We start from the raw sequence: 24,316 nt of genomic DNA, 5'->3' as shown, positions 1-24,316 counted from the left end.
CCTGGCCTGAGGCCTCTAGATACTACCTCATTATACATAAGTACTGCACACGGGTGGGCTGCTTTGGGACTTTTGTGTGTGTCTTCAGGCTGGCGGGACAGTGACACTGGTGCTGGCCCTATGGCAGGATCAGGGCTGCTGATGCAGCCATGCTAAATGGAAAAAGGCCTGACTCTGCTTCCTTATGGTGCAGGAAGAAGGCCTGAAAGATGAACACCCACTCCAGAGACAAGGGGAATGTCTGTATTGTACACTAGAAATTCAAGGTCTTGCCTTTTGCTCCTGGACTCCGTGGCCCACTGGAAAGCTGGGAGGACGCTGGCACCCAAAAGACACCTGCAAGTGGAACCCGATTAACTGAGAGGACAGATGATTTGTATCCAGCCCTCTGAGGGCACAGGTAACACCTGCTGGGGGGTGGGAGGATGGTTCCTATTGCCACTGCAGCAGCCGCCGGCAGTGGGGTGTCTGCTAGACCCAGCTTCTCAGCCTCATTTGAGCAGCTTCATGGGCAGGTCCCCCCAGGTGTCTGCCCTAGGCCTGCAGTGCAGACATGGCCCTGCTGTGGCCGGGGGGCTGGGCTTGCTCTCCTCTCTCCCAGGCCCTTCCGGTTCCCACACTTGGATGCTGCTGTCTTTGGGGAGCAGGCAGACCGCCCACCGGTCCTCCTCCGTGTAAACCCCTCTCCCTAGGCTGCCCTGGGCTCCAGCCTCGGCTGCGGTTTCTCCTGCCTGCCCCGCCCCGGTTTGAATTTGGGCTTGGCACGAAAAAGCAGCAAACAAGGCACAGAAAACGCCTGGGGCCACAGGTGGCTAACTACCCCCCCGCTGAGAACTGCAGTCCCTGGTCTGGGACCCACAGCCTGCACCTGCCCCCCCCGCCCCGATCCTGCAGCTGGGGACCCACAGCCTGCACCCCCAGATCCTGCGGCTGGACCCACAGCCTGCACCCCCAGATCCTGCAGCTGGGGACCCACAGCCTGCACCCCCAGATCCTGCGGCTGGGGACCCACAGCCTGCACCCCCAGATCTTGTAGCTAACCAGCCCCGCAGCTCCCAGCCCCCGTAGCCCTGACACACGGTCTTCAGCGGCTCAGTGCAGCCCCGCCCCGCTCCTGCAGCCCTGGACCACAGCTCCCAGCCCCGCTCCCGACCCTCTCCGCCCGCCGCAGCCCCAGGCGCAGGGGAGGAGGTCGCCAGAGCCGGCTCCTCCTGCCCCAGCCCGAGCCAGCGGGAGGAGCCTTCCCGGCCGGGCCGGCCCGGCCCAGCGCTGCGGGCTGCGGCATGGGCACGGCGGAGGCGAAGGACTATCTGTGCCGGAGGGAGATCCCGCGGCTCTTCGAGGTGAGGGGCCGGGCGCCCGGGCAGCGATGGGCGCCCCCCGCGCTGGGAAAGCCCAGGGAAGGGGCGGGCGGGGGTCCCGGGCTCGGCTCCAGCCCCCTCTGCGTGCGGACCCCTGGTGCCCCGGCCGCCTTGCCCCGCTGTAGCCCCTGCCGCCCCCCCGGTAACCCCGCCCGAAGCACTGCCCCCCGTGTGTCCCCCGGCATAGCCCCTGCCCCTAGCCCTCCCCTTCACCGCCCCCCACACCTCCTGCCCCCCAGCCCTCCCCTTCACCGCCCCCCACACACCCTGCCGCCAGCCCTCCCCTTCACCGCCCCCCAAACCCCCTGCCCCCAGCCCTCCCCTTCACCGCCCCCCACACACCCTGCCGCCAGCCCTCCCCTTCACCGCCCCCCAAACCCCCTGCCCCCAGCCCTCCCCTTCACCACACCCCCTGCCCCCAGCCCTCCCCCCACACCTCCTGCCCCCAGCCCTCCCAAAGCGCTCCCTACCTCCCCCATCCCTTTTCCTCCTCCCCCCACGCTCCCTGCCTCCCCCATCCCTCCCCTCGTGCCCCCTGCCCCAACCCTCCCCCCACCCCCGCCTCCCTCCTCCACTGCCCTACCCCAGCCCTCCCCATTCTCGCTCACCCTGTGCCCTGTCTCCATTCTCCCTTTTTACCTCCTTCTCCTGTATGAGCTGTTCACTTACCCCCTTTCTCATTTACCTTCCCCCCAATCCTCACTCTTGCCTATAGACCCTTCCCCCCACCCCCATGTATCCCTTCACCCTGTATCCTCCTGCCTCTGAACACTGTCCACTTCTCCTGTGCCCTCCTCTCCTCTCCCAGTCCGTCACTTTCTTTCCCCAAGCCCCCTTCCCGACCCTCCTTCGGAGAGGCTGCTTTGTGTAGATCTGGTCCCATGGGCAGGCTGTTTTGCCCAGCCACATCCAGCGGTTGGAGAGGCTCAGAGGCTGTTTCAAAGAACATGGAAGGGCCAGGCCTTATCTGATCTGGAAACCTGCTGCCCCCAGCGCTGGCCTGTCTCCGATTAGAGATGCAACAAATCTCCATGTGTGGATTTTCCACCCATGCCATCAGCCTCCCAGCTCTCCAGTGGGCCACGGAGTCCAGGAGAAAAAGTCAAGACTTCAAATTTCTAGTGTAAAACGCAAGCAGACATTCCCCCCTCTGGACGGGAGTGGGGGGGGGGGGGGATCACCTTTCAGGTCGTCTTCTTGCCTCTAGCTGATGTACTGATCCAGCATCCCCTTCACTAGAAGGGACGTCCTGTATAGAATTCAGAACTGCTGTACATTTGAAAGGGGCAGCTGCTTGAGTGATCTATCAGCTACTTGGTTTCGAGGGGGCTTCCTCCCCGCCCACAATACCCCCCTGCAGTGTCCCTGCATTTCTTGGTCTGATAGATTGTGTGCTTCCTGTTTAACAAGGCCATGCTGCAGCGCGGGCAGAAGAACCTAGGGTGAGCAGCTGGCAAGTGTGAAAAATGGGGACAAGGGGCGAGGGGTAATAGGCGCCTATGTAAGACAAAGCCCCGCATCTCAGGACTGTCCCTCTGAAATCGGGACATCTGGTCACGCTAGAAGAACCAGACCCTGTGCTACAACCTAAATGCAGAGTAACTTTACTGATTTCGAAGGACTCCTGATTTACACTGATGTGATAGGATTGTGAGTTTGGCCCTATATCCCCCCCATAGGTATATGAAGCACTACCAGCGTAGCACCAAGGCCAGCATCAGATAGTCTTGATGATTGAATTACCTGAGACACGCAGTACTGTCCTTACAGATAAGGCTGACAGTGGCATGTGCAGCAAAATCAGCTCCAAACTGTTGGTCTCCTGTGATGGCAGCGGCAGGAATATTATGGAGCATCTATAAAATGGGCTCCAGCAGGAGCAGCTCTGGCTAATAACCTTATTCATGGTTTGTGAAGGGTTTTCCTTTTGTTGGACAGTAACAACTGGCTTTAAAACACAAGGCTGAGCAGAGACAGGAACTAAATGAGAACACAAATCTCCAGAGACCAGCCCCAAATTTCCCTCTGGTTTCTGTAGTCCCTGTCTATTATGCACCTGGTCCATTCTGCCCCAGGAAGAAGAATTTCATCCTGACCACAGCTGGTGATCACCTTGAAGCATGAGGATAAATAGCCCTTGTCTTCATCCTCGCTAGGAATGTATGGCCTTCCCCGCTGCAGAAAGCTGTAGATCATTCCTAAGGAAGGGTGACATTCAAAGCCCCTCCACAGCACTGTAACCCTTAGCCTGACGCTTCACATGGACCCGCTGTGCTGGTGTAAACGTCACCCTTGCAGGGCAAGAGAACCTGAGTGACCCCAGCCCTTGCAGCATGGGGATGACTGGCCTGTTTTGTGCTGGTTCGTTCTCAACTGCCCGGAGCATTCCAGGGATTACAAAAGAAATCTCTGTGAAGAACATGCTGCGTTTGCATCTCTCTGTCCTCCGGCAACATGTCTGGGCAGCCCTGGCACCTGCTGGATACAGTGTGGGGCCTGCAGCAGTGTGTGTGTGCACCACAGTTTGTTCCATTGCAATGTGGCTGTAATACTCCCTGTCCAGGGCGCTGGGCAGGTTGACCAGTGCCCGGGAAGCGCCAACACTGTTACTGAGACAAGGGGCTGGAAGAAAACCCTGCTGCCTCCTACCACCTTCCAGTGCGGGGCTGCTGGGCTCCAAAACCAGCACGTCACCAAGCAGACGTCATGGCACTGGGCCTCCAGCACGGGGCTTGCTGGTTGCTGGAGTGTTTCCTCTTAGAAAGAATCTAGCCGTCTCCGGGATAGGATAAGAGCAGGAGCCAGGCCTGCGAGTGGAGTGCCCCAGTCCGGTCCCCTCCCCGGTGGTAGAGACCGGCTTGTTTGCTTTCCAGGGGAAGTTGCCTGCTGTGTGCCAGACAGGAATTGGGTCACCTGACGGGTTCATTCTTGGGGACCGGGGGGAGCCTGAACTCAGCCTTGCTAAGGGCGGCCTTGGCAACTTGCCAGGACCCCGATTGCTGCTCAGAGGCCCTGCTCACGCAGTCACCTTGGCACGTCAGGCTAGGAGAACGGCTGAGCCGTGTCTCTCCCACGGTTCGTACACAGCGCCCATCGCTGGGGCATCTGGGTGCCTCTTCCTGCCCCCTGTCCTCACCCAGCTCTCCAAGTGCAGCCCCCAAGATGTGGCTCTCCCACCCTGGTGGACAGGGGAAGAGAGTTGGTGGGGGGAGACATGGGGAAGGGCGGGAAAAGACATGGGGGGGGTCAGTCTACCTTGGTGGCGCTGCCCGTGCCCCAAGGAGTGGCCCTGTAGATAAACGGGAGCTGCAAGACCTGTAGGAGTGCAGCACCCTACCAGGGGCTCTTCGTGCAAAGGGCGTGAAGTGATGAAGGGAGGGGGAGCGTCTCCTGGGCGTGAAGCTCCAAGGCAGAAGCCCCCAAGTTCCCTTCCTGGAGCTCTCATTGACGTTCTCTATGGCCTCGGGCAAGTCCCTTCCCCTCTCGGAGTCTGGCCCCCTGAGTAGAAATACCTCTGTGGGGAGCAAATCCCAGGCACTACAGGGCACTTTACTGTCCAGAGAGTGGTACAGCAAGAACCGGTGGCTGGAAGCTGAAGCCAGACAAATCCAGAGTAGAACTAAGGCCCCAGTTTTTTTAAGCAGTGAGGGTGATCAACCAGAGGAACAATATACCCAGGGCAGTGGTGGATTCCCCATCGGGTGATGTTTTCAAGACAAGACTGGGCGCCTTTCTGGAAGATGTGCTTTAGTTATTGGATTTAGTACAGGAGTAACTGGGTGAGAGTCTCTAGCCTGTGTCATACAGGAGGCCAGACCGGGTGATCTAATGGTCTCTTTTGGCCCTAAAATCTCTGACTCTAAAACCTTTGCAGAGTGCTTGGAGATCTTCAGAAGACAAGAGCTAGGGGTGGATTATTCAATGACAGAAGGCACTTCAGGACGGGGCCCATAGCAACATGCAGACCTCTGTCTCCTGACTCAGAGCACTTACCGCTCCCAGGCCCACACTTGCTCATGCAACATCACTTTGAAGAAACAGCTGTGAAAGGAGCCATGGCACCGATATTCCCTGCAGCCGCCTTTGATCCTGCCAGGTGCAGCCTCCTCCCTCCCTGACACAGGCTGTGTGTTCCAGTGGCTGGGCTGAGCGGGTTCAGCTCCGCCCTGCCCCCAGTTTTGTTCCTAGCTGCCTTGAATGGTTTGAGGTGCTTCTCATGGGCTGTTAGCAATCACTGAAGTGGAAATGAGCGAGCTGTCGCTCATTACTAATACAAGCAAACAACATTGCCAGCAACGTGGGCTCCGCTGGGAATCAAAGGGGGCGATGTTCCCACCTGCATGGAGTCGCTTGGCAGAGTCCCCCTATACTTTGCTGCCTTGGGGGACTTGTAGGAGACCCTGTGGTCATGTAGCTAAGAGACTGCATTTGTCTCTCATTGTTGCTCCTTGGTAATCTACGGGACCGTCATGCAGCAGTGCTGCGGTGCTAGCAGACCCTGGCTGTCACACGCTGCCAGAGACACAGGTGAGCTGAGTGGTTGGAGCAGGGGAATCAGGACACCTGGGTTCTCTTCCCTGTCTCTTCTATTGGCCCTTTGCCACCTTAGGCAAGTGATGTCACTTCTCTGTGCTTCACTTCTCTCCTCTGTAGGTGCCTGCAGGATCAGTTCGTTCATATTTGCAAAGAGCTTTAGTGACACCTGCTTGGCTAAGCACTGACACACAGGGCTGGATTCCACCACCTTCCCGCACGCCAAGTAGGACCTCATTCCACCTCTCGCCTTGCTTTCTTCCCTGGTGTGAGTTGCACCGTAAGGTGCTCTCAGCAGCAGGGTGGCAGAATCTGACCCACAGCCAACGTGCTACAGCCGGGCCTCTCTGTGCCGGTTCCCGCACGCTAGCGGTGGAGGCAGCCAGTCACGTCTCAATGCGCGGCTTTTCTACCTTTCTGCCACCCTCTCAGCCCCCTTTCCTGTCCAGCACCCACATTAGCCAGGCGTTTGCTGCGGCTTTTCTTTTTTTTAGCGTTCATGAGAAACCTGAAGGCTGCCGCTACTAGCCCTGACTCCCAGAGCCCCAAATAGCCATTCTCCTGCCTCGAGTCCCTGAAGGAAGCTGGGAGGAGTTTGCTCCTACATGCATGGAATCTCTGTAGAGGTGGGATTGGTTTAAATCCTTTCTCTTCCTGCCAGTGGATGTATTTGTGGTTTGGCCCCGTGCTGGCACTGAGGGACTTCCTAGGTTGCTTTTCCTTCTCCTAGGAACATAGGAACTGCCAGCCTGGATCGGCCCCATGGTCCATCTAGTCCAGGGGCATGTATCTGCAGTCAGCAGTACCAAATGCTTCAGAGGAAGGTGCTCTCTCACACCCGAGAACAGCCAGGGCTTGCTCACTGTCTCCTTGGACTTCAAAATGCCCAGACTTCGAGCAGCATAAAGCCAAAGCACCCAGCAGTGCAATGAGAGCGTGAGTCCCTGAGCACAAACACCCGCTAGGACTTGGACTCGGGTGTCCTGCTGGGCTCCTGGAGAGACAAACCCCTCCCTTACCTGCATCCCCGCCGTGCGGCTGGCTCCCCTCACCCCCAGCACATTAGAACCATGCAGCTGTCCAGAGGAGCGGTCAGAGGTGATGCCAGCGTTCCACAGATGTCCTCACCTCCCAGCCGCCAGGCTGTTTTCTCCTGCCCTGCTCTGCACAGTCTGTCCACCCAGTTCTCTGTCTTTTCCCTGCTGTCTCTCATCCTGCCTCGTCTGACCCATTACTGCTTCCTTCCCAGAGCATGCTAACGGGCTTGATGTATTACCGCCCTGAGGACCCCATTGACTACCTGGAGTGCTGCTTGCAGAAGGTCCGGGAGCTGGGTGGGCCCGAGAAGGTGCAATGGGACACGTTCATTGGCCAGGAGCGGCGGACCTTACCCCCCATCAATGGCGGGCAGGGGAAGAAACCCATCTTCTGGACAGGTGAGTCGCACCTTGAGCTGGCGTCTGTTCAGAGTGGGAGGGGCTTAGAGTCCCCACATCAGGGGCAGGACTGCTCCTGGGCAAACTTTCTGGGGCGTCTGAGTGCATGCAAGCAACCCCCAGACAATGCAGGTGCCAATACACACAGATCCGAATGCACACGTGTGAGCGCGTCTGCCCACGTGTTGGCACAGAGCTGTGTTCACCTGCACAGGCCCAGACACGTACCTGCTGCCCACCTGCATGCACAGCTGTCTTAGCCGGCCCATCGGTGTGTTCACACCTATATCCTTTGTGCCACTCAGGTCAGCTCCTCCGTATATCAGTAGCCACCTGAGTGTGCCAGGTGCAGTCCACTGCAGCTGATGCTTTGCCCCGACTTTCTCCTGCAGACCCCCTTGCGGGGCCGTACCGCCGGTATGGGTGCCTGCCGCCCATCCAGAGCCAGTTCTCCATCGAGAGTGACTCGGACATGACAGAGTCCACTGGATTGATCCAGGAATATGATGTGTTCGACCCCAGCAGACCCCGCCCCAAAATCATCTTTGTGATTGGTGAGAAGCTTGCCCTTCCCTGCAGCTGTGGGATGAGCCGTGCAGCTCGGATAACCCCTCGGGGGAGAGGCAGAGGGATAAGTGAGCATGGGAGAGGAAGGGGATGGGGGAGGGGAGAAGAGAGGCAGAGGAAGGATGGGGGGACAGAGATGGGAGACAAATGAAGGAACATCCCATAATCACCAGCAGGTTTCCCTATTACACAGCCACGTACCAAGAAGACAATCTGCAAGTCTCTGTTTCCTCATCTCTGCAGAGCACCAGGCGCTGGAACAATTTGTAGGGTGGGGGGTGCTGAGAGCCACTGAACCAAAATGCAAACCCTGTATATAATGGAAACTACTTCAAGCCAGGGGGCGCGGCAGCCCCCTCCAGCCCCACTAGTTCCACCACCTATGCAGAGGGCTGGGGACTGGAAAGGGTTAATTCATAAATATGTGTTAAGCACTTTGAGATCCTGGAATGGACGGTGCTGGAGAAAGATGATGCTCCCTCCTCTATTTCCCCACCATTCCCAAGGGGTTTGGAGGGTGTTGGAGTGTTGCTGTTAGCGTAGCTATTGAGGGGAAACGGCTTTCTGCTCCTTTAACGCCTGCGGCCAGCTTCTCCACATGCTTACACCAGTGGCTCTCCCCTGGTTTCCTCCTGATTTACACCCGGCTAGGTGAGAGGCAAACCAGGCCCTTAGTACTGAAGGATGGGAGCTCAGCTGCCCTATCAGAGCCTCCTTCATCAGTTCAGCGAGGAAGGCCAAAGCTGGCTAATCCCATGCAGGGGAATCGACCCTGAGGCCAGGGTGTGACCTGCTGTCATGAATCCACATGCTGCAGACAACAAACCTGGATGCTTGATAAATCCCACCAGTATCTGGGGACCCTGGAGCAGAACCCATGTTCTCCTGCTCTATGACAGTGGCATTTACCCTCCTCCAGTGCCAGGCGTAGGTAACTGACTTGTGCGTGCACGTTCCTTGGGGAAAACCTTGGCAGAAATGAGCAGGGCACGGAAAGATCCTCCTGGCCAAGGCGTGGGGGCGCTCAGGCACGTATACTCCTTGGCTCTTTCTTGCTTGGCAGGAGGCCCTGGCAGTGGGAAAGGCACTCAGAGCACCAAGATAGCCTCCCGCTTTGGATTGGTCTGCATCTCCGTCGGTGAGATCCTGCGCAAGCAGATGATCCACCACGCCACCAGCGACCGGAAGTGGGAGCTGATTGCCAAGATCATCGCCAATGGGGAGCTGGCCCCACCGGTCAGTCACTGAGGATGGGGCCTCCCTCATCCACCCCTTCAGTGCCAACCGATGGGGCTTCCATCCAGCCCACGATAGCCTCCCCACCTTCTGCACTCACGGCCCTGAGGCCCCTTCCCCCAGCCTCTGCCTGGTCAACAGGACCCAGCTGCCGTGGGGCAGATGTCTCATGGCTCCACAGCCTGCTTGGGGAGGCAGCAGGGAAAGATTCTCCAATCTCTGCCCTCCTACTTGTGCTGAGTTCATGTCAGTGGCGGCTCCCAGTGCTGGCACCTGGGGCCCAACATTTTCATGCTGGGGATTCCCGTCTCCCGTCGACCCTGAGCTGGCAAGAGCATCCCCTGTGGATGTCAGCGAGATAGTGGGCAAAACGGAAGCCTGTTTCGGGTCCGCCCAGTGTCCCTGTCGGGTCTTGTTTGGATGTATCCTCGGGAAAGGGGCTGGTAGGTCAGCCCTGGTGGGGGGGCAAGTATTGAGCCAGCAGCTGTGCAAGCTTCCCATGGCACCTGGCCAGTCTGCCTCTCCCTGCCCTGGAGGGACCCCCCTACGGTCAAGAGGGGAGTTAAGGCACCAGGGCCCATTCAGGAGTCTCTGCTGAGCCTGCCAACAGGAGGACGATTAGTGTCAATTAGAAACGTGGGTTTAGTGCTCTCTACACTGTTCCATCAGGAACCGAACTGAGACTCGCATCCTTGCGGCCGTCCGGCAGCCATCAGCTGGGAATGACTTCGGGTCCCCTCTGGGCCAGGCTGGGTTCAGCCCAGCAGCCCGTGGGTGAGAGGCTCAGAATCCATCCCCCATTCCCGGTCCCTTGAGAAGTTTCTTTGCCTTGCAGGAAACCACCATTGAGGAGCTGAAGCAGCAGTTCATCAAGCAGCAGGACGCTGAAGGCTTTGTGGTGGATGGGTTCCCCAGGGAGATAGGCCAGGCCTTCACCTTCGAGGAGCAGGTGGGGTGCAGGTTTTACAAAGCTTTCCTGTCCAAGCTGGGCTGCCCCTTTCACATGGCCTGCATCCTCACTGGCCACTGGGTTCCCTGGGGCCCTCTCTGAATGTGTGTGCACCTGGCACCCTGCCCCCCCGGCCCTCTCCGAAGGGGGTCCCCTCACCCGGCAATATACCCCTTGGATGTCCTGCTTTGTCCCTTCCCTTCTCTGGTTATTGCATGTTGGCTGAGCCCCTCCGCCCCCGTCCCCTCCTCCCCCGCCTAAGGACGTTTGCCCCTGCTCCAGTCCTCTGCTCTCTGAGGACACAGGTCACAGCCTGGCATTACCCAACTGCACAGAGGACAAAGGCCATTGCTCTCTGGGTCCCTTTGCTGGCCAAGGGCAGGTGTGCGGCTCAGTTTTCCCCTCCTCTCCTAAGACTCAGACCTGCGGTTCTCCCCCCCTCGCCCCATGGTGCAAGGCTGTGCTTCGGTGCTGCCACGGTAGTGCCTGAGAACGGGGAGAGCCCGCCCAGCACCACAGAGGGGGAGTCACGTCTGCACGCAGGGTCTCAGCAATGATCACGGTCGATTCACTTCAGCCCTGAGAGTCCTGGGAATGCCTGGGCCCTTCCAACCCCTGAGAGACAGGGCCACACTGATTCGGGGATGCTTCAGGGCTCTTCAGATGGCACGACTCCCTGGAGAGCTGCAGCTCCTCTGTGGAACAGGGGGGGGTGTTGATTTGGAGGGGCTCAGAGCAATCAGAGCCCTTTGCTGACGGGATCTCAGCTCCCAAGGGGCCCTGAAATCCTCAGTGCCCCTTTCCAGCCTCTGAAGGATTCCCCAGCACCCCCTGGAGAGAAGGGGTCATGACTGTATTGCCATCGCATGCTTGTCTCTGTCTCTCTGGAAGATTGGCTCCCCAGACCTGGTGGTTTTCTTGGCCTGCTCAAACCAGCGTCTCCGGCAGCGTCTGGAGAAACGGGCACTGGAGCAGGGCCGGCCAGACGATAACGCCCACGCCATTGACCGGAGGGTGGAGACCTTCAAGCAGAACATCCCGCTGATTGTGAAATATTACCAGGAAAAGGGCGTCATCGTCCGGGTAAGACTCCGTCAGGGCAGCCAGCAGCTGTATTGGGTCGCAGCCTTTCCCACTGAAGCTGGTCTGCTTAGCAATCCCAGACACCAGCACTTGCACAGATCCACGCCTTGGGTCTTCTCGTCCTGGTTACCAACTTCATTTAGGGTCCTGACACGTTCTGGGTCCAGGTACTGAACACACAGGATAAGCGTGGGGCGTCCTCACAGGTGGCCGGTCCAGGTCACCTGGCTCTGATCTGCATGATGTGCAGTATGGCCTTGAGGTCTTGCTCTTCTGAGATGCAGGTGGGGGAGTCCTGAACCCCAGAGTGCAGTGGGGTTTCGGGGTAGATCCTTTCCCAACAGTGGAGTCCCCAGTCTCCCTTCTCTCACTACACCCCTTCCCCACCCCCAGAACCCGACTGACAGCCGGCCGCCTCTGTCTTTCCTCTTTCAGTTTGATGCAGACAGAGAGGAGGACGATGTATTTGTTGACATCAGCTCTGTGGTTCAGGAGCGGCTCTTCCTGCATGGCATCGATCCAGCAGGTGAGAGGGGAGCCCATTAGGCGCAGTCAGGATGGCTGGCCAAGGGAACTGGGCTGCCCATGGGAAGACAGACCCCTGGCTGTTGTGGCTCCATGTCCGGATGGGACCCCCTCACCCTCTCTGCACAGGGCTAGTCCCTTAGGGCCGGCTTTAGAAATCTGGGGTCATTCTGGGGGCTCCCATCCCCTCCTTCTCTTCTCCCTCCTGTCTCTGCTAGAGCCTTGCACAACTAGTGGGGGAGGCGATGGGTGTGCTCAGACAGTGATGCACCCCAGAGTCTCTGGTCAATGTGTGAGCGTCCCTGCAAACTGGAGGCAGCGCCGGCCCGTGAATTGCGGGAGCCCCACAATGCCAGTGTCCTCATCCCACTGCCCCATCTGTCTCCCAGCCTCGCCGGTGCTCTGCAGCCCAGCTCACGGTGCTGCCTTGTCCTGGGTTCGCCCAGCGGCACCGTGAGAGAGGCAGGTGGGAGACTTGACTCCTGCAGGGCCCAAGGAGCAGCGCTCAGCTGAGTTCAGGGCATCCGGCCGTCTGGGTAATCCCTGAAATCCTCTCGTCCTTAGGGAATCAGCACATCCTAATGGTTAGAGCAAGGGCATGGGAGACTAGAGGTCTGACTCTGTACCGGGCCCTGCCATCCACTTTGTGTAATGCTGGGCAGTTCCCTTCACTTCTCAGCTTTCCCCCATCTGTACAACGGTGAGAATGATACAGACCCGGCCCACCGTGAGCTGCGAGGACTCATTAACGAGAGGGAGATTTTTAAAGGCACAAAGGGATCTTGGGCACCCAACGCCCATTGAAAATGAATGAGACCGGGGTACCTCACGGTGCTTTGCAAGCCTCCCTCTGGGTGTTTGCAAAGCGCGTTGAGATCCCTGGGTGAGAAGGGCGCAGTGTAATTATTCTGGGTCCCCGAGTGCCGTCCGAGGGAAGAGCTGGGAGCGCCTACCTGCCTGCTGCAGGAACGGTGGCTGGCAGAGATGATCTGCCTTTGGAAGCTCCCGGTGCACCATCCATCGTGGCTGAGCGGTGCCTGCTCACCGTGGAGATGCGTTCTTGTAGAAGCCTCTCCGCCGCTCTCGGGGGCATGTCGCTGCGCCAGGCGAGGGCTGTGGCTGTGCAGATTACGCAGCCCTTTGCTTTCGGGGCGTCTCCCCTGGGAGCCAGAAGGGGAGTACTTTCCAGCTGCAGCTGACTTGCTGGTGGGGAAGAGTTGCCTAAAGCAGCAGAGATCTCCTGGCTGCTTTTTTAACCTTCTCCAAGACACACCTCATCCTGTGACAGAGAGGAGCCCGAATTCCCCCTCCCCAGAGGGCCCATGGCGTCCTGGCTCATTCAGCGCTCCTGGCCTCGCCGTGTGTCTGGCAGGGAGAGACGAGCAGGGATGAGCTCCTTTCTGCATCAGAGCTATTGCACCAGGCAACATGGAACCCCAGGACAACAGGGATTTTTGCACGAGGCTGGCATGCAGGGCACTGCACCCACACACGTGCCAGGGCAGGGAAGCAGCTTGTGCCTCCTCTGTGCATAGGCTGCTGGGGGCCGTGCAGCTCGTGGCACAGGCTAGGGCGTTCACAGTGCCCCCTGCCATCCAGCCCACTAACCAAACACACTCCTGTTCCCCTAGACTTTGCACATCTCCCCAAAGATCCGACTCCCTATAAGGGAGCCCTGGAGCTACCAGGGAGGCAGTACTTATAGCCTGGGGTAAGCCATACTACCTCCATACGGAAACTGAGGCACAGAGGCATCATGTGACTTGCCCAAGGTCATAGTGGCAGAAAAGAATAGACTTCAGATCTCTCGACTCGCAGGCCAGTCTCCTGTCCACTGGGCCTTGCTGTCTGCAGCCGTGGGGGCTCTTCTCCTCCGCTGCGCTCAGTGCATCTCAGCCTCATCCTAGCCTGTTGGGAAAGGGTCCATTGATGGGGCACCCCCCAAACAAGCCCCTGGCTCCCCACATCTACCATGCCGGGGCTTCCAGCTCCTCTCTGGCTCTTCTTACATCAGCCCACTGACCTCTAGCTTGCTGATGCCACTGTGCACACATGCATGCACACACACTGTGCACTGACCCTGGACTAATCTTGCTGGGACACTGATCTCAGCCCCACTCCCTCCTTTTAATATCTGCTTTGTAACTCTGCAGGGCCCAGCTGATTAGCCCTTTAAATCTCACTCTCTGTGCAGTGTAGCCTATTGCAAACCAACCCTGAGTGGGTGCCGGGGCTCTGAGGCACCTGGGATCCAGCAGACACAGTCTGATCCTATAACAGATCAGCACAGCTGGCTCAGATAACCCTGAGAGGAACAAGGAGCCAGGGATGGCCTGGAGGTCGCCTAAGGTACAGAGGGTTAGTCATGGCTCTGATAAACAACTGCCCTTCCGGATGCTGATGAGAAGACTCTCAAACCTGTCCTATGGCTGGTATTTCCCCAGGTGACTGAAGGGCAGGTCAGAGACCCGAGCCCTCCCCTAGAGCCCTGGGGTGTTTGCCGTGTCTCCCTGGTGACTGCTTATCTCTCGGGCTTAGGGTCTCCGCAGTTGGCTCCGTTAGACTCGCCTTACGGTGCAGACCGAGACTATCCTCAGGAGGAAGATGAGGAAGGGCAGGTAAGGCTGCAGTGACGCTCCCTGGGCCCCAGCTAGCAGCGCAAGGGAGAGGCCATCGGAATTTCCAGGACCGGGATTGGAAATTAACAAAACTTCCTCCTGAAGGATCAAAAACAGGAACCAGGGAAGCTCCGGCGGGCCTGTGGAAACACCCAGCAGAGTCCACAGCTGGCGCCACCAGCAACCAGTGGTGGGCTGAGGTCAGGAGCAGCCGCAGCCCAGATCAGGGACCAGAGAATGCCGCGTGGGCGGGGACGACGACCCAGAGAATGCCAGGGGAGGAGAGAACAGGGCCGGGAGAGAAGGAGCAAGGGAGCGTGGGGGGCTGGAGAATGGGGAAGGGGCGCTGCTGGATGGGATCCCACGGGAAGGGAGGCAGCACCGGGTGGTGCGCACAGATAGAGGGGCAGCATATTCTGGATTGTTCTCAGCGATCCCTGGGGGGGGGGATGTAGAGGGAGGGGGCCTTGGCGTGTGCCTGTGTGTGTCATGGTGTGTGAGGCTTTGGGCCGCTGGCTAGTAGACGTAAGAGGAGACGGGCTGATGGCAGAGCTGTGGGGAGAGTAAGCAGCTGCAGGTGTGGGGCCAGTGCTTAAAATGGGAGGGGAGTTGGGGGGGTCATAAGGGGTCGCAGTTCGACAAAGGGGAGATTTAAACTCGCTCTGGGTTGCTGAGGGATGCACTTTAACCCTGCCTTACCAAAGCTGCTGCTTCCCAATTGTGAGAGCCCCTCCTTTCTTTCAGACCACTTTAAACCAGGAGGGTAGGGGAGGGGTTGGCCCATCCCTCACTCGCTGTCAGCTGTGCTGAGCCGGACAGCTGACACTGCTCCAACTGGGTCAGCCCCCGATGGATCCTGGCTCACGCCAGCGCAGCAGGGCACGGGGAGTGGCAGGCTGGCTGCGTTTCCTCCCTCTGCTGATTCCTGATCGCCTGCCTCATGCTAACCTGGTGGCCCTGTTTGCGGGGGGTGAGGGGGTGGGGAGGGCAGCGCTGTGTTGGGTTCTCTCTGCCTTAAACCCCCCCCCCGGCTTAGGTTGTAAAACAGCCTGTGGGGACTAGTCCTATCTCAATCACATGGGGCAGGAGGGATGACAGCAGGCTATGGATAACGCCCCCCACCCAAAAAAACAAAACAAAACATTCTAAAGCCCCCGAGGCCAGGGGCTGTGTTAATGTTTCGTGTCAGTAATTGTTGTTTCATCACTTCTTGGCGCTCCAAGTAAGTGAACACACACAACAGAAGTGAACAAACGGAAACAATCCAGGAGTGATAACCAAGGTGCTAAGCGGCTTTGTCATTTAACAGTAACGCTTTGCACGTCTATCGGCCTTTCCATCTGGGGCTCTCATGGCACTCTATACGCACGAGGGACTTGAGCCTCACAACTCCCCTAACTACTATCCCCAGGGGGGGAAATGAGGCACAGGGAGGGGAAGTGACATGCCCAAGGCCATACAGCGAGGCAGTGGCAGAGCTGGGAATGGAAGCCCAGTGTCCTGACCCCCAGCCCTGTGCTCTAGCTATTCGCTCATTCCTTCTTCCACCTGGACACACAAGAGAAAGGGAGTAAGATGAAGAAAATCCTACAGCAGCATTTTAGCATCTGTGCTGCCTGATACACTGGATGGCTCCCCCTTCTGGTTCTGCTGTCCCCATGCAGCAGGCAAGTCCTTTGGGGGTGTTGCGTGCAGCGGGGACCAGCAGTGCAGGGGCTAACTCACCCTGAGCACTGTACCCTGCTTGGGTGCAATTCTGGGGGGGGGCCTGGCTGATGGAGGGAAGAGGCTGTTGGAGCTGGAGTATTTTAGCCACACCTGCAAAAACGACCCATTTGGGGGTATAATGAGCTCTCCCCCTTAGACTGAGCATGGAGCGGTTTGGCCGCCCCCCCTCCCCCCATGGCCCTTCCTGGGCTGGGGATTTGCAGCCAGTTCCTGGGGACGAGGCCCCCGCCCCAGCACCAAAGCTGAGCTCCCCGAGTGCTGCTCGCTGGCCTGCGGTCGCGCAGAGAGGCCAAGGGCTGAATAGCGCAGGGAGACCGAGGCTCCCCTCCGAGCACCAGAGGGGGTCCCTGCAGGGCGCGCCGGCGGGGCGGCATGTGGGGGAAGCTTGCCCGGCAGCTGCCCCTGCTACAGCTGATCTGAAGATCAACAAAGAGCCTCGCCCCCCCCCCCCCCCCCCCCAAGAGCTGTCCTACCTTCCACCCACCCTGACCACAGTGCTGGAAAGCAGGGCAGCAAACGGTGACCCAAAGCTGGAGGCGGCACTTTGGTCTCCTTTGTGCTCACCCCCTTCCTGGTGTGTACAGACCGGCTGAGCACCACTCCGCTCTCCGGCACGCAGCTGGGAAGCCGCAATAGCTCTACAGGCTTCCAGGGACTCACCCTGGATTAAGGGCCAAATTCTGGCCCTGTCGTTTTCAGAGGGAGCAGGCTTGGGCCCCGAGCACTGAGCTGAGACTGGGCCCGCTCTCCCTGCTGTCACTCCAGTTGCGTCTGTGGGCTTCCAGTGAAGCGAGCGCCTCCGTGCTCTCCCTGGCCTCTTTGTCTGCGCCGCACGCTCCCCCCACCCCTGGCCGTCCCTCCTTCACCCCTAAATCATTGCTATGCAGATCACATCCCCGGGCCGGGAGTCAGGTGGCTCTCTCCGCTGGCTCGGCTCAGAGGCAGTGAGAAATCCCGCTCCCGGCATGCCGTGCGGATGACAGCCTTATATAGGGTAAAAATAGCCAGGCAGGACATGCAGGGCAGCTGGCTGCAGAGAACCGGACCCGGCTGCTCGCTGCCTCCTTGCACGTCTCCATCCCAGCGCTGAGAGGTCAGTACCACAGAGCCCCCAGGGCCTGCGCTGGAGGGCGGGGGAACAGGGTTTTGCCGGGTTTCGCTGGGGGGAGGATTGCCTTGGACGTCTCCTTGCTGCAGCTCAGAGTCTTGTTTTGTTTCCCATCTGTTCTCCCTCCCAGGATCCAGTGGGGCGGGGGCGGGGGGCTGTTATTTTGCTGGTGAGGCAGCTAGGGGGCCAGCAGCGGCTGTACCAGGCTCCGTGCGTCTACTGGCAGGCTCTGTCCATAGCACTTTGTCTCGGGGAGGCCAGATTCCTTGCGCTCCCTGGGCAAGTTGATGTTTATCCCGTTCACTGCGTGGTTTGGTTTCTCTGGCTCTGCACACGTGCACGGGGTGCCTGTCCGGGTTCGCCTGTGACAGTGGTGAAAGCACCAGTCTGGAAGTCAGGACTCCTGGCTTCTGAGCCCAGCTCTCTCTGCCACTGTCGCACAATGACCGTGGGTGGGTCACTTGACGCCTGTGGCTCAGTTTCCCCATCTGGATGACAGCACCTACCATCCCCCACTCCCAGGGAAGTCCAGAGGCTTAACTGAGGTTGTCCAGGTGCCTTGGTGTCTGTGGCCAGACAGTGCAAGAACAATGCAAAGTCTATTATTACTGGTGCCTGACGGTGACTGTTGGCTGGGAAGCCAGCGTGTCCATTGTGTTGATGGTGCAGCATCGCTGGGCTCTCCCGTGCCTGCCGGATCCGCGCCTTGCATGTGTCGGCCTGTGATAGCAGGAGGCTTTGCTGCTCCCTCTGAGTGTTGTCTGCCCGGCTCAGTGATTGTTTGCTCCCCTTTCTCTCTCGGGGTGTATCGCCAGCCTGGGCGCAGGAGGGGCTCGAGAATGGAACAGCAGAGGGCGGAGCAGGTGGGAGACTCAGGCTGGTGTGTTTTGCTGAGCTGCCAGGGAAGCCCAGAGCAGGGGGTGCTGCCGGCACAACAGAGGGGCCTTGGTCTGGAATAGGGGGCTGGGGATTGCAGAGGGGCCATAGCTGCTGCTGCAGCTCAGGGCTGAGGTGCATTGGCAGCGCTGGGCGAGGGGCTCAGGACAGGCGTAGCTGGGTGGGGCTGCAGGTCAGGACCAGTGAGACGTTGGGAAGTTTGCACAGAGCCTCCCTGCACCACACTGGGAGCCCCGCACGGTTCTAGGCCCTGAATTCACTCACTGCTGCTTAGAAGAGGAATCACGAGGTGAGAGAATGGCTGTCCCCCTGCTAGCACTTCCCAGGCTTCCTTTGCACAGAGCCTTCCCAGTTCCCAGCTGGGTTTACTGGGCGGATTTTAGAAGGAGCTGCAGCTTCTCCACAGACAGGGCCTGTGCTTTGCAATCAGGTGGAGGATTAGTGTGGCAGGGGATATTGTCCTGCTGGATGCCCAGTCCCAGGTTCATTTCCACCTTCAGACACAGCCCTTCCTAATTTGGAGTTGCTTTTTAATTTCTCCCCCCTCCCTCAAATGGCAATGGGGGCAGGGCAGGCCACGGGGAGGTGTGGAGTCAGCACGGGGCAGTCAACAGCAAATTGCAGTGTGCATAGCTAAGGGTGATGGAGAGCTGTGTTCATGTGGGCTTGGGAGATGAGGTGTGTTCTGAGCGAGGAACTGCAGAGCCCACGTAGAGAATTCCCCTGGCTTCTCTGCCAGGAGTAATGGCTGATGGCAGATGTTCAGCTGGGGGAATCAGAGGTTCATGCGTCCAGCCATCCCTCTAATCTGTGGGTACCTAGAGGGCTCCCGTCTGCAGGCGAAACCCTCCAGCTCCATTCCTGAGAACTACGGTGGCTTTTAAAAATGGGAAAATAAATAGTGGATCTAGTCATTGGTAATATGGCTGCAGCCAGGCCAGTCAGGGCACGGCCACGTTGTGCTTTGTGCTGTACTAGCACATGGGAAGAGACAGGCTCTGAGCTTACAATATACGTACTGCACTGAACGAACGATCCTGCAGAGTCTGCGGACTGGGACAACACGGCCTCTTCCAAAACCTCACTAGTCTGGGGATGGAGACTGATCTGTTCATGACCAGGCGGCTATGACAGGGTTGCCTGCAGTAGCAGAGCACTGGACTCCGTGACCCAAGAGATCCCTTCTAGTCCCGTCTTCCTAAAAGCGATTCTCAAACGATGCTCTGTCTGCCCGGCCATACCTGTACCTGCCCCGGGATGTTGGTTTTGGACCATGCCCATCACTGCGGTACCTGGTCTGGGGATCAGCAGTGGTGGATGGTGAGTTTTGGGAGAGGAGAAGGGATATCCACTGGCCTTTTCACAGCACAGTCAGTAGGGTGACGTACCGGCAGCCGCCCGCCCCCTGCAATCGCTGAGCCCTCCGTGTGGGGGGGATGCTGTCCCCGCCCATGGGTTCCATTGTTAGCCATCATGGCTTGGGTCACATTTGTCCCTGTGAGGCCCTGAGCTCCCCTTCCACGCGTTGGCGCCAATGGGGCGTTCAGCCCGTTGCAGGATCGGGCTCCGTGGTCTGGCACATAGCCCTGGAGTTGAAGGACAGCACTGCACGATGCAGTCCAGCTCTGAGAGCGCCAGCCGCTCCCGCTCAGTCTGGGACGTCAGGGGAGGTGGAAAGGCCCAGCCCTCATGGGAGGGGAGGGAGGGTGACTCTCACAAGGGCTTTATTGTTACAGGGCCCATCTAGCACACAGACCCTGACCCCCACCAGGACGCCGGAGATCAGAGCGGGTGGGGCATGGGGCACACTGGGACTGTCAGGCTGGAGCCCTCGGTTGCCCCGCCTGTGTCCTGCTCGCTCTGTGAGCTGACAGCACTGGAAACCACACCTCTAACGTGCTCCCCCCTTCCGCCACTCTGTGGTGTGGGAGGGAGAGATGCTGGGGGGGCTACATGCCCATCTTGGTCAGCCAGAGGAGATGGAGGGGGTCAAACCACAGCTCTGGGCTCAGAGCGTCCCTTCTCGGGGCTGCGTGAGGCCCGGCTGGTGGAGGGGAGAGTCTAGAGGTGTCAGAGAAGGGGCGGCTATCCTGCCATTGCAGCGTGCTGCGCGATGGGGCACGGACGCTGCCTGGCACCCACAGGGTGTGTCGGGCGTTAAACTGATGGGATGCTTGATCTGAGCCAAGAGGTTGCTTGTCGGGGGAAGTTTAGGATTAAACCTGTCCTGGAGCCACTCATATTTGGGAGCCCCTCCCTGCCCCCTGCAAATACTGCCCTGTAACCCCAGCTGGATCCTTTTTCCTCAGCCTCCTAGATATCGTCCCCCAGCTCCCTGCCACGAACGGAACTGTCCCCCAAGCCTGCCCCATTGCCTTCCTGGTGCCCTTGTGGGCCCACGTTAGGAGCAGGTGCAGCCCCAGAGGAAATGCCCCCCCCGGGGCTGGATTAGGACCAGAGCCGCTCACTTTGGGCCCCTCTGGTCACAGGGGCAGCCCCCAAGCTGGAGGGCAGAGGACGGGGCCTGTGGGGCTGTTCAACGCCAGGGGAGCTGAGGGGCTGCGATTTCAACACACCCTTGGGCTCCCTGCCCCCTCCACCGTCCTCTGACTGACTGACCTTTGGGGAAAGGGCGAGATTCTGGCCAGCGGCGCCTTGGGGCCGACCCCCCTCTGGCACAGGTGTGGACGTGACCCCTGGAGGATTTATGTCTGGGCCATACTTAGAACCCCGGCACAGGCTGAAGGGCATCTGCCCTTTTTAGGCTGTAACCCGACCTCTGCTCTTCCCCACAGAGGCTGCGGTTGCTGGGGGGGGGGACACGGCGTGCGCTCTGGCAGGGCAGGGATCTATTTTAGGGCTGGGCTGCCCGAGCTGTTAATGCTCCAGGCCTTTTCAGGCTGTCCCTAGGGTCAAAGGTCTGGGCATGAGGGTGGCCCTGAGGTGCCAGGCAGGTTTGCTGCCCACAGGCGACAACCCCCTGTGGGCTGCAAGGGGTTGGGCCCTGGGATGTCCCCTAGTGGCAGGAATAAATGACAAGACAAGGCCGAAGAGGAACCAGGAGCCACTTCCAGGCCGACTGCCTGGTTCCCACTTTACTGAAGGCTGAGAGCTGCAGCTCCTTGCACAAGGGGCTGAGGCTGGGGGGGGCTCCTGTATTTGGCTGTGGGAAGATGAGTGGCTCTCTGTGGTGGGTGGGCAGCTGCGGGAGGGTGCCTGGGAGCTCGGCAAGTCGGCTGCTGTGTGTGGAAGGTGGGTGGGGAGGACGGGCTGTCCTGTGCGTGGCAGGAGTGTGGCGTCCTCTCTTTGCTCTTCATACAGAGGGGCACCGCGGGTCCCGAATAACGCCACGCTGCACACATCTAGCTGCTTCTGAAAACACACCCACACACCCCCGCCACTAGAGGGCTTGCAAACTATTCAGAGGGACACTATCCTGTTCCTGCACACTACAGACTGGAGTAAGGCCCTGGCTGCACGGGGACAGGGGTGTGTGTGTGTGTGTGTGTGTGTGTGTGTGGGGGGGGGGGGGGGGGGGGGGGGGGGGGCTATTGCACTAGTGTAGCTGTGCTGGTGTCCCAGGGGATTTACACCGACACTCAGGGTAAGCTGCAGTGATGCAAGTCACTTGTTCCAGTTGTGCAACGCGTCTACACTGGTGCAGCTGCATCGGCGTAACAAAACCGGTGCACTAATCCCCGGTCTAGACCCACAGTCGGGGGGTGAAAATGGGAGCAACTTCACCCCGTCCCCACCCTAACTGCATCTGCCTTCTCTTGTCCGTTTTTCCTCCAGTGCGTCTCTTCCCCGTGCTCCCGCTAGTGTTCACATGTCTGCATCACATTTACCCACACTCCACTAGCTGCTGCAAGGAAGTAGGGCCGTGCAGCAATCCGTGTCCCCACCAGTTTCACTCCGAGTGGAATTTGGCCCTATACCTTGAAGAAGGTGCTTACTTGGGCGGACTGTCAATCAGATGGCTTAACTTCCTGCTAGAAAGGAAGCTGGTGAGAGCTGGTCAGTGAGCAGCACAGCGGCAGGTAACTGCAGGCGTCCGATGCGAGGATTGTGTTTCCAACCTAAGGCGGCTGCATCGTGAGCTGTCAGGCCAAGTGCATTCCTAGTCTGACACCCAGGGGTTAGTGTGACCCTTCAGTGGAGTAAAGTCCGCTCTAATTAGGCTCTGTGTAAGGGTGGAGCCGTGACTGGGATGGAAGGATACATAGTGGAGGCTGGGTCATACCACTTCCTCTCTGAGAATCGGTGGGAGGGGGGAAGCTCTGAATTCTGGAAGTGAACGCTGAGATGTGCAAGGTCTGTGTGAGAGAGCATCCCTCAAGGAGGTTCCTATCGCAGGTGAGCAGCGCTGGGCTCACTCCTGCATATACCAGTTGGCTCCGTTTCCAGGTGAACGCAGCGATGCTGGCTCTGGCGATTTTATCAGAAGACTTGTGATACTTGGTGGGTTTTTTTAAAGCTCCAGCTCTTGGAGTCATGTGATTAGGTGAGAATCTCGGCTTTTGGTTGTGTGTGTGTGTTTGGTTTTTTTAAAGTCAGTTTCCAGTCCTCATCATGGCTGCAGAGAAAAGCTTGAAAACATGAATCCAAGTGTAGCCCAGTGACTCAGAAACCAAAACCCCCAACATTTATTATTTTAAAAGTCTCATAACTTTGAAGCAAATCTTCTTTTTTGGGGACCTGACTCATGATTTATGAACACTTTGGTTTGGCCTTTCTGGGGACACTCTAGGCTGGAGAAAAGTGACAGAGACTGTTGCTGCAAGTCGAAGAGTTTGAACAGGGGCTGGATGGGTCTGCTGGCGTGCTCATGGACGCGACTCATTCTGGATGGGTTTTGCTGATTTGGGCAGCTTAAGGGGCTGCTACCCACAAAGGCACTTCGACCTCTTGAGGTCCCTTCCAGCCCTACATTGGTATGATTCTCTAAGAGCTGGAAGCCCTGGAGGATGGGGAACCATTTACCAAGGGTCATGTTGGATGATCCACCACCAGCGACTTTTAAATCAAGCTTGGATGTTTTCCGAAAAGATCTGCTCGAGGAATTATTTTGCAGGCGTTCTATGGTGAGGTCAGACTAGATGATCACAATGGTCCCTTCTGGCCTTGGAATCTATGAATCGAGACAAACTCCCCTCCCCGCTAGAGTCCGCGAGGCAGATGTGCTCCATCAGTTGCTGACGGTATCACGGGAATGTTAGGGCCTGGCATCGTGGGTACCTGTGGGGAAGGGAGGGCTGAGTTAATAAAGGTGCATGAGAAACACGTGTATGTTCCAGCTCTGGGGCCTCCCTGAAGGCAACCAGGACGCCCCATTTCTGCTGGCGCCCTGAGCTGCTGACCTCCCCAGAAGCCCTGCGGCAGGTCACAAAGTGAGGGGAGGGGCTGCGGGACAGCCCCACCTGGGACTGGTCGTGTCAAGGCAGACATACCGCTGAGTGTAGGAAGGGAATTTGGGGTCTCTCTTCTAGTGGGGAAATGTACTGAATGGGGCTGCCCTGAGCTATCCCCACTATCACTTGTGTCCAGTCTCAGGGCTCAGGGGGTGTCTCCCCAAACTCCATCTCAGATGTTTCAGTAGTAAATGTTAAAGTGGTCCTGTTACCTGGCTCCTCTGCCCTCCTCGATTCCTGCCCTGGAAACGGGAGGCCCAAGGAGATGGAATATGACTATCAAGCTTGTTCTTGCCTAATATCAAACCCCATGGGCCGAGTATGCGTCGAGCCCAGCAGGGCAGAACTACATCTGGTCACGCGCAGCAGGACCAAATGCTCCTGGGCTGTTTGAGTACAGCGCCATGGAGAGGAGTTGGTCCTTTGTGAATCAAACACCGTGGCTAGGCTTTATCTGCAGCTCTTCCTGAGAAGCACCAGCCACCCTCTTGGTTTCCACCCCCAAACTCAACTTGAGAGCAGCTAGTCCCTCAGGTGAACGCTGCACACAGGAAGGGAGGTCTGCCTGCTGCTGTGCAGATGCCCCCTGGACATCACCCGGGGCTCCCAGCTGGGCCCCTAGCAGAGTCTAGGTGTGGGCTGCCAGCTGTGGCAGATCTTCAGCCAAGCGCTCTGCCTGAGAGCACTGCTCTCCACCTGCTCCGAGGATCTGGGTGTGCTTCCGCTGGCCACAGCACAATCCGAGTGTCTCTTGTCTGCTGGGGCGGAGCACTCACACTGAGTCACAGGGCTGGAACAGGTTCTGTAGGATGCTGCTCCATCACCTGGTCTCCCACTGTAACCCAAGCAACCCTTATTAAATAT

At 58.5% G+C, this 24,316-nt stretch overlaps 1 protein-coding gene across 2 annotated transcripts in view; it reads left to right on the top strand.

Annotated features, from left to right (window-relative positions):
* The first annotated feature begins 1,163 nt into the window (after positions 1–1,163).
* The window catches only part of AK1 (adenylate kinase 1), a 34,491-nt gene continuing 11,338 nt past the window's right edge, over positions 1,164–24,316 (top strand). Inside the window, exons 1-8 of one of the 2 annotated variants that reach the window (XM_067542121.1) lie at positions 1,164–1,343; positions 7,144–7,330; positions 7,723–7,884; positions 8,961–9,133; positions 9,969–10,082; positions 10,974–11,165; positions 11,601–11,691; positions 14,229–14,308. In XM_067542121.1, the coding sequence (XP_067398222.1) occupies positions 1,284–1,343; positions 7,144–7,330; positions 7,723–7,884; positions 8,961–9,133; positions 9,969–10,082; positions 10,974–11,165; positions 11,601–11,691; positions 14,229–14,308 (1,059 nt within the window). In that variant the 5' untranslated portion in view covers positions 1,164–1,283. Of the gene's footprint in view, positions 1,344–7,143; positions 7,331–7,722; positions 7,885–8,960; positions 9,134–9,968; positions 10,083–10,973; positions 11,166–11,600; positions 11,692–14,228; positions 14,309–16,998; positions 17,130–24,316 lie in introns of those variants that run through there. The other variant, XM_067542123.1, reaches the window with a different exon arrangement.

The sequence above is a fragment of the Emydura macquarii genome, unplaced genomic scaffold (genome assembly GCF_026122565.2).
Source record: "Emydura macquarii macquarii isolate MOO-44397 ecotype Brisbane River unplaced genomic scaffold, CSIRO-AGI_Emac_v2 contig_691, whole genome shotgun sequence".
Taxonomy (NCBI): domain Eukaryota; kingdom Metazoa; phylum Chordata; order Testudines; family Chelidae; genus Emydura; species Emydura macquarii.
The sequence above is the reverse complement of the archived record's forward strand: the minus strand, read 5'-3'. Positions and strand labels throughout refer to the sequence as shown.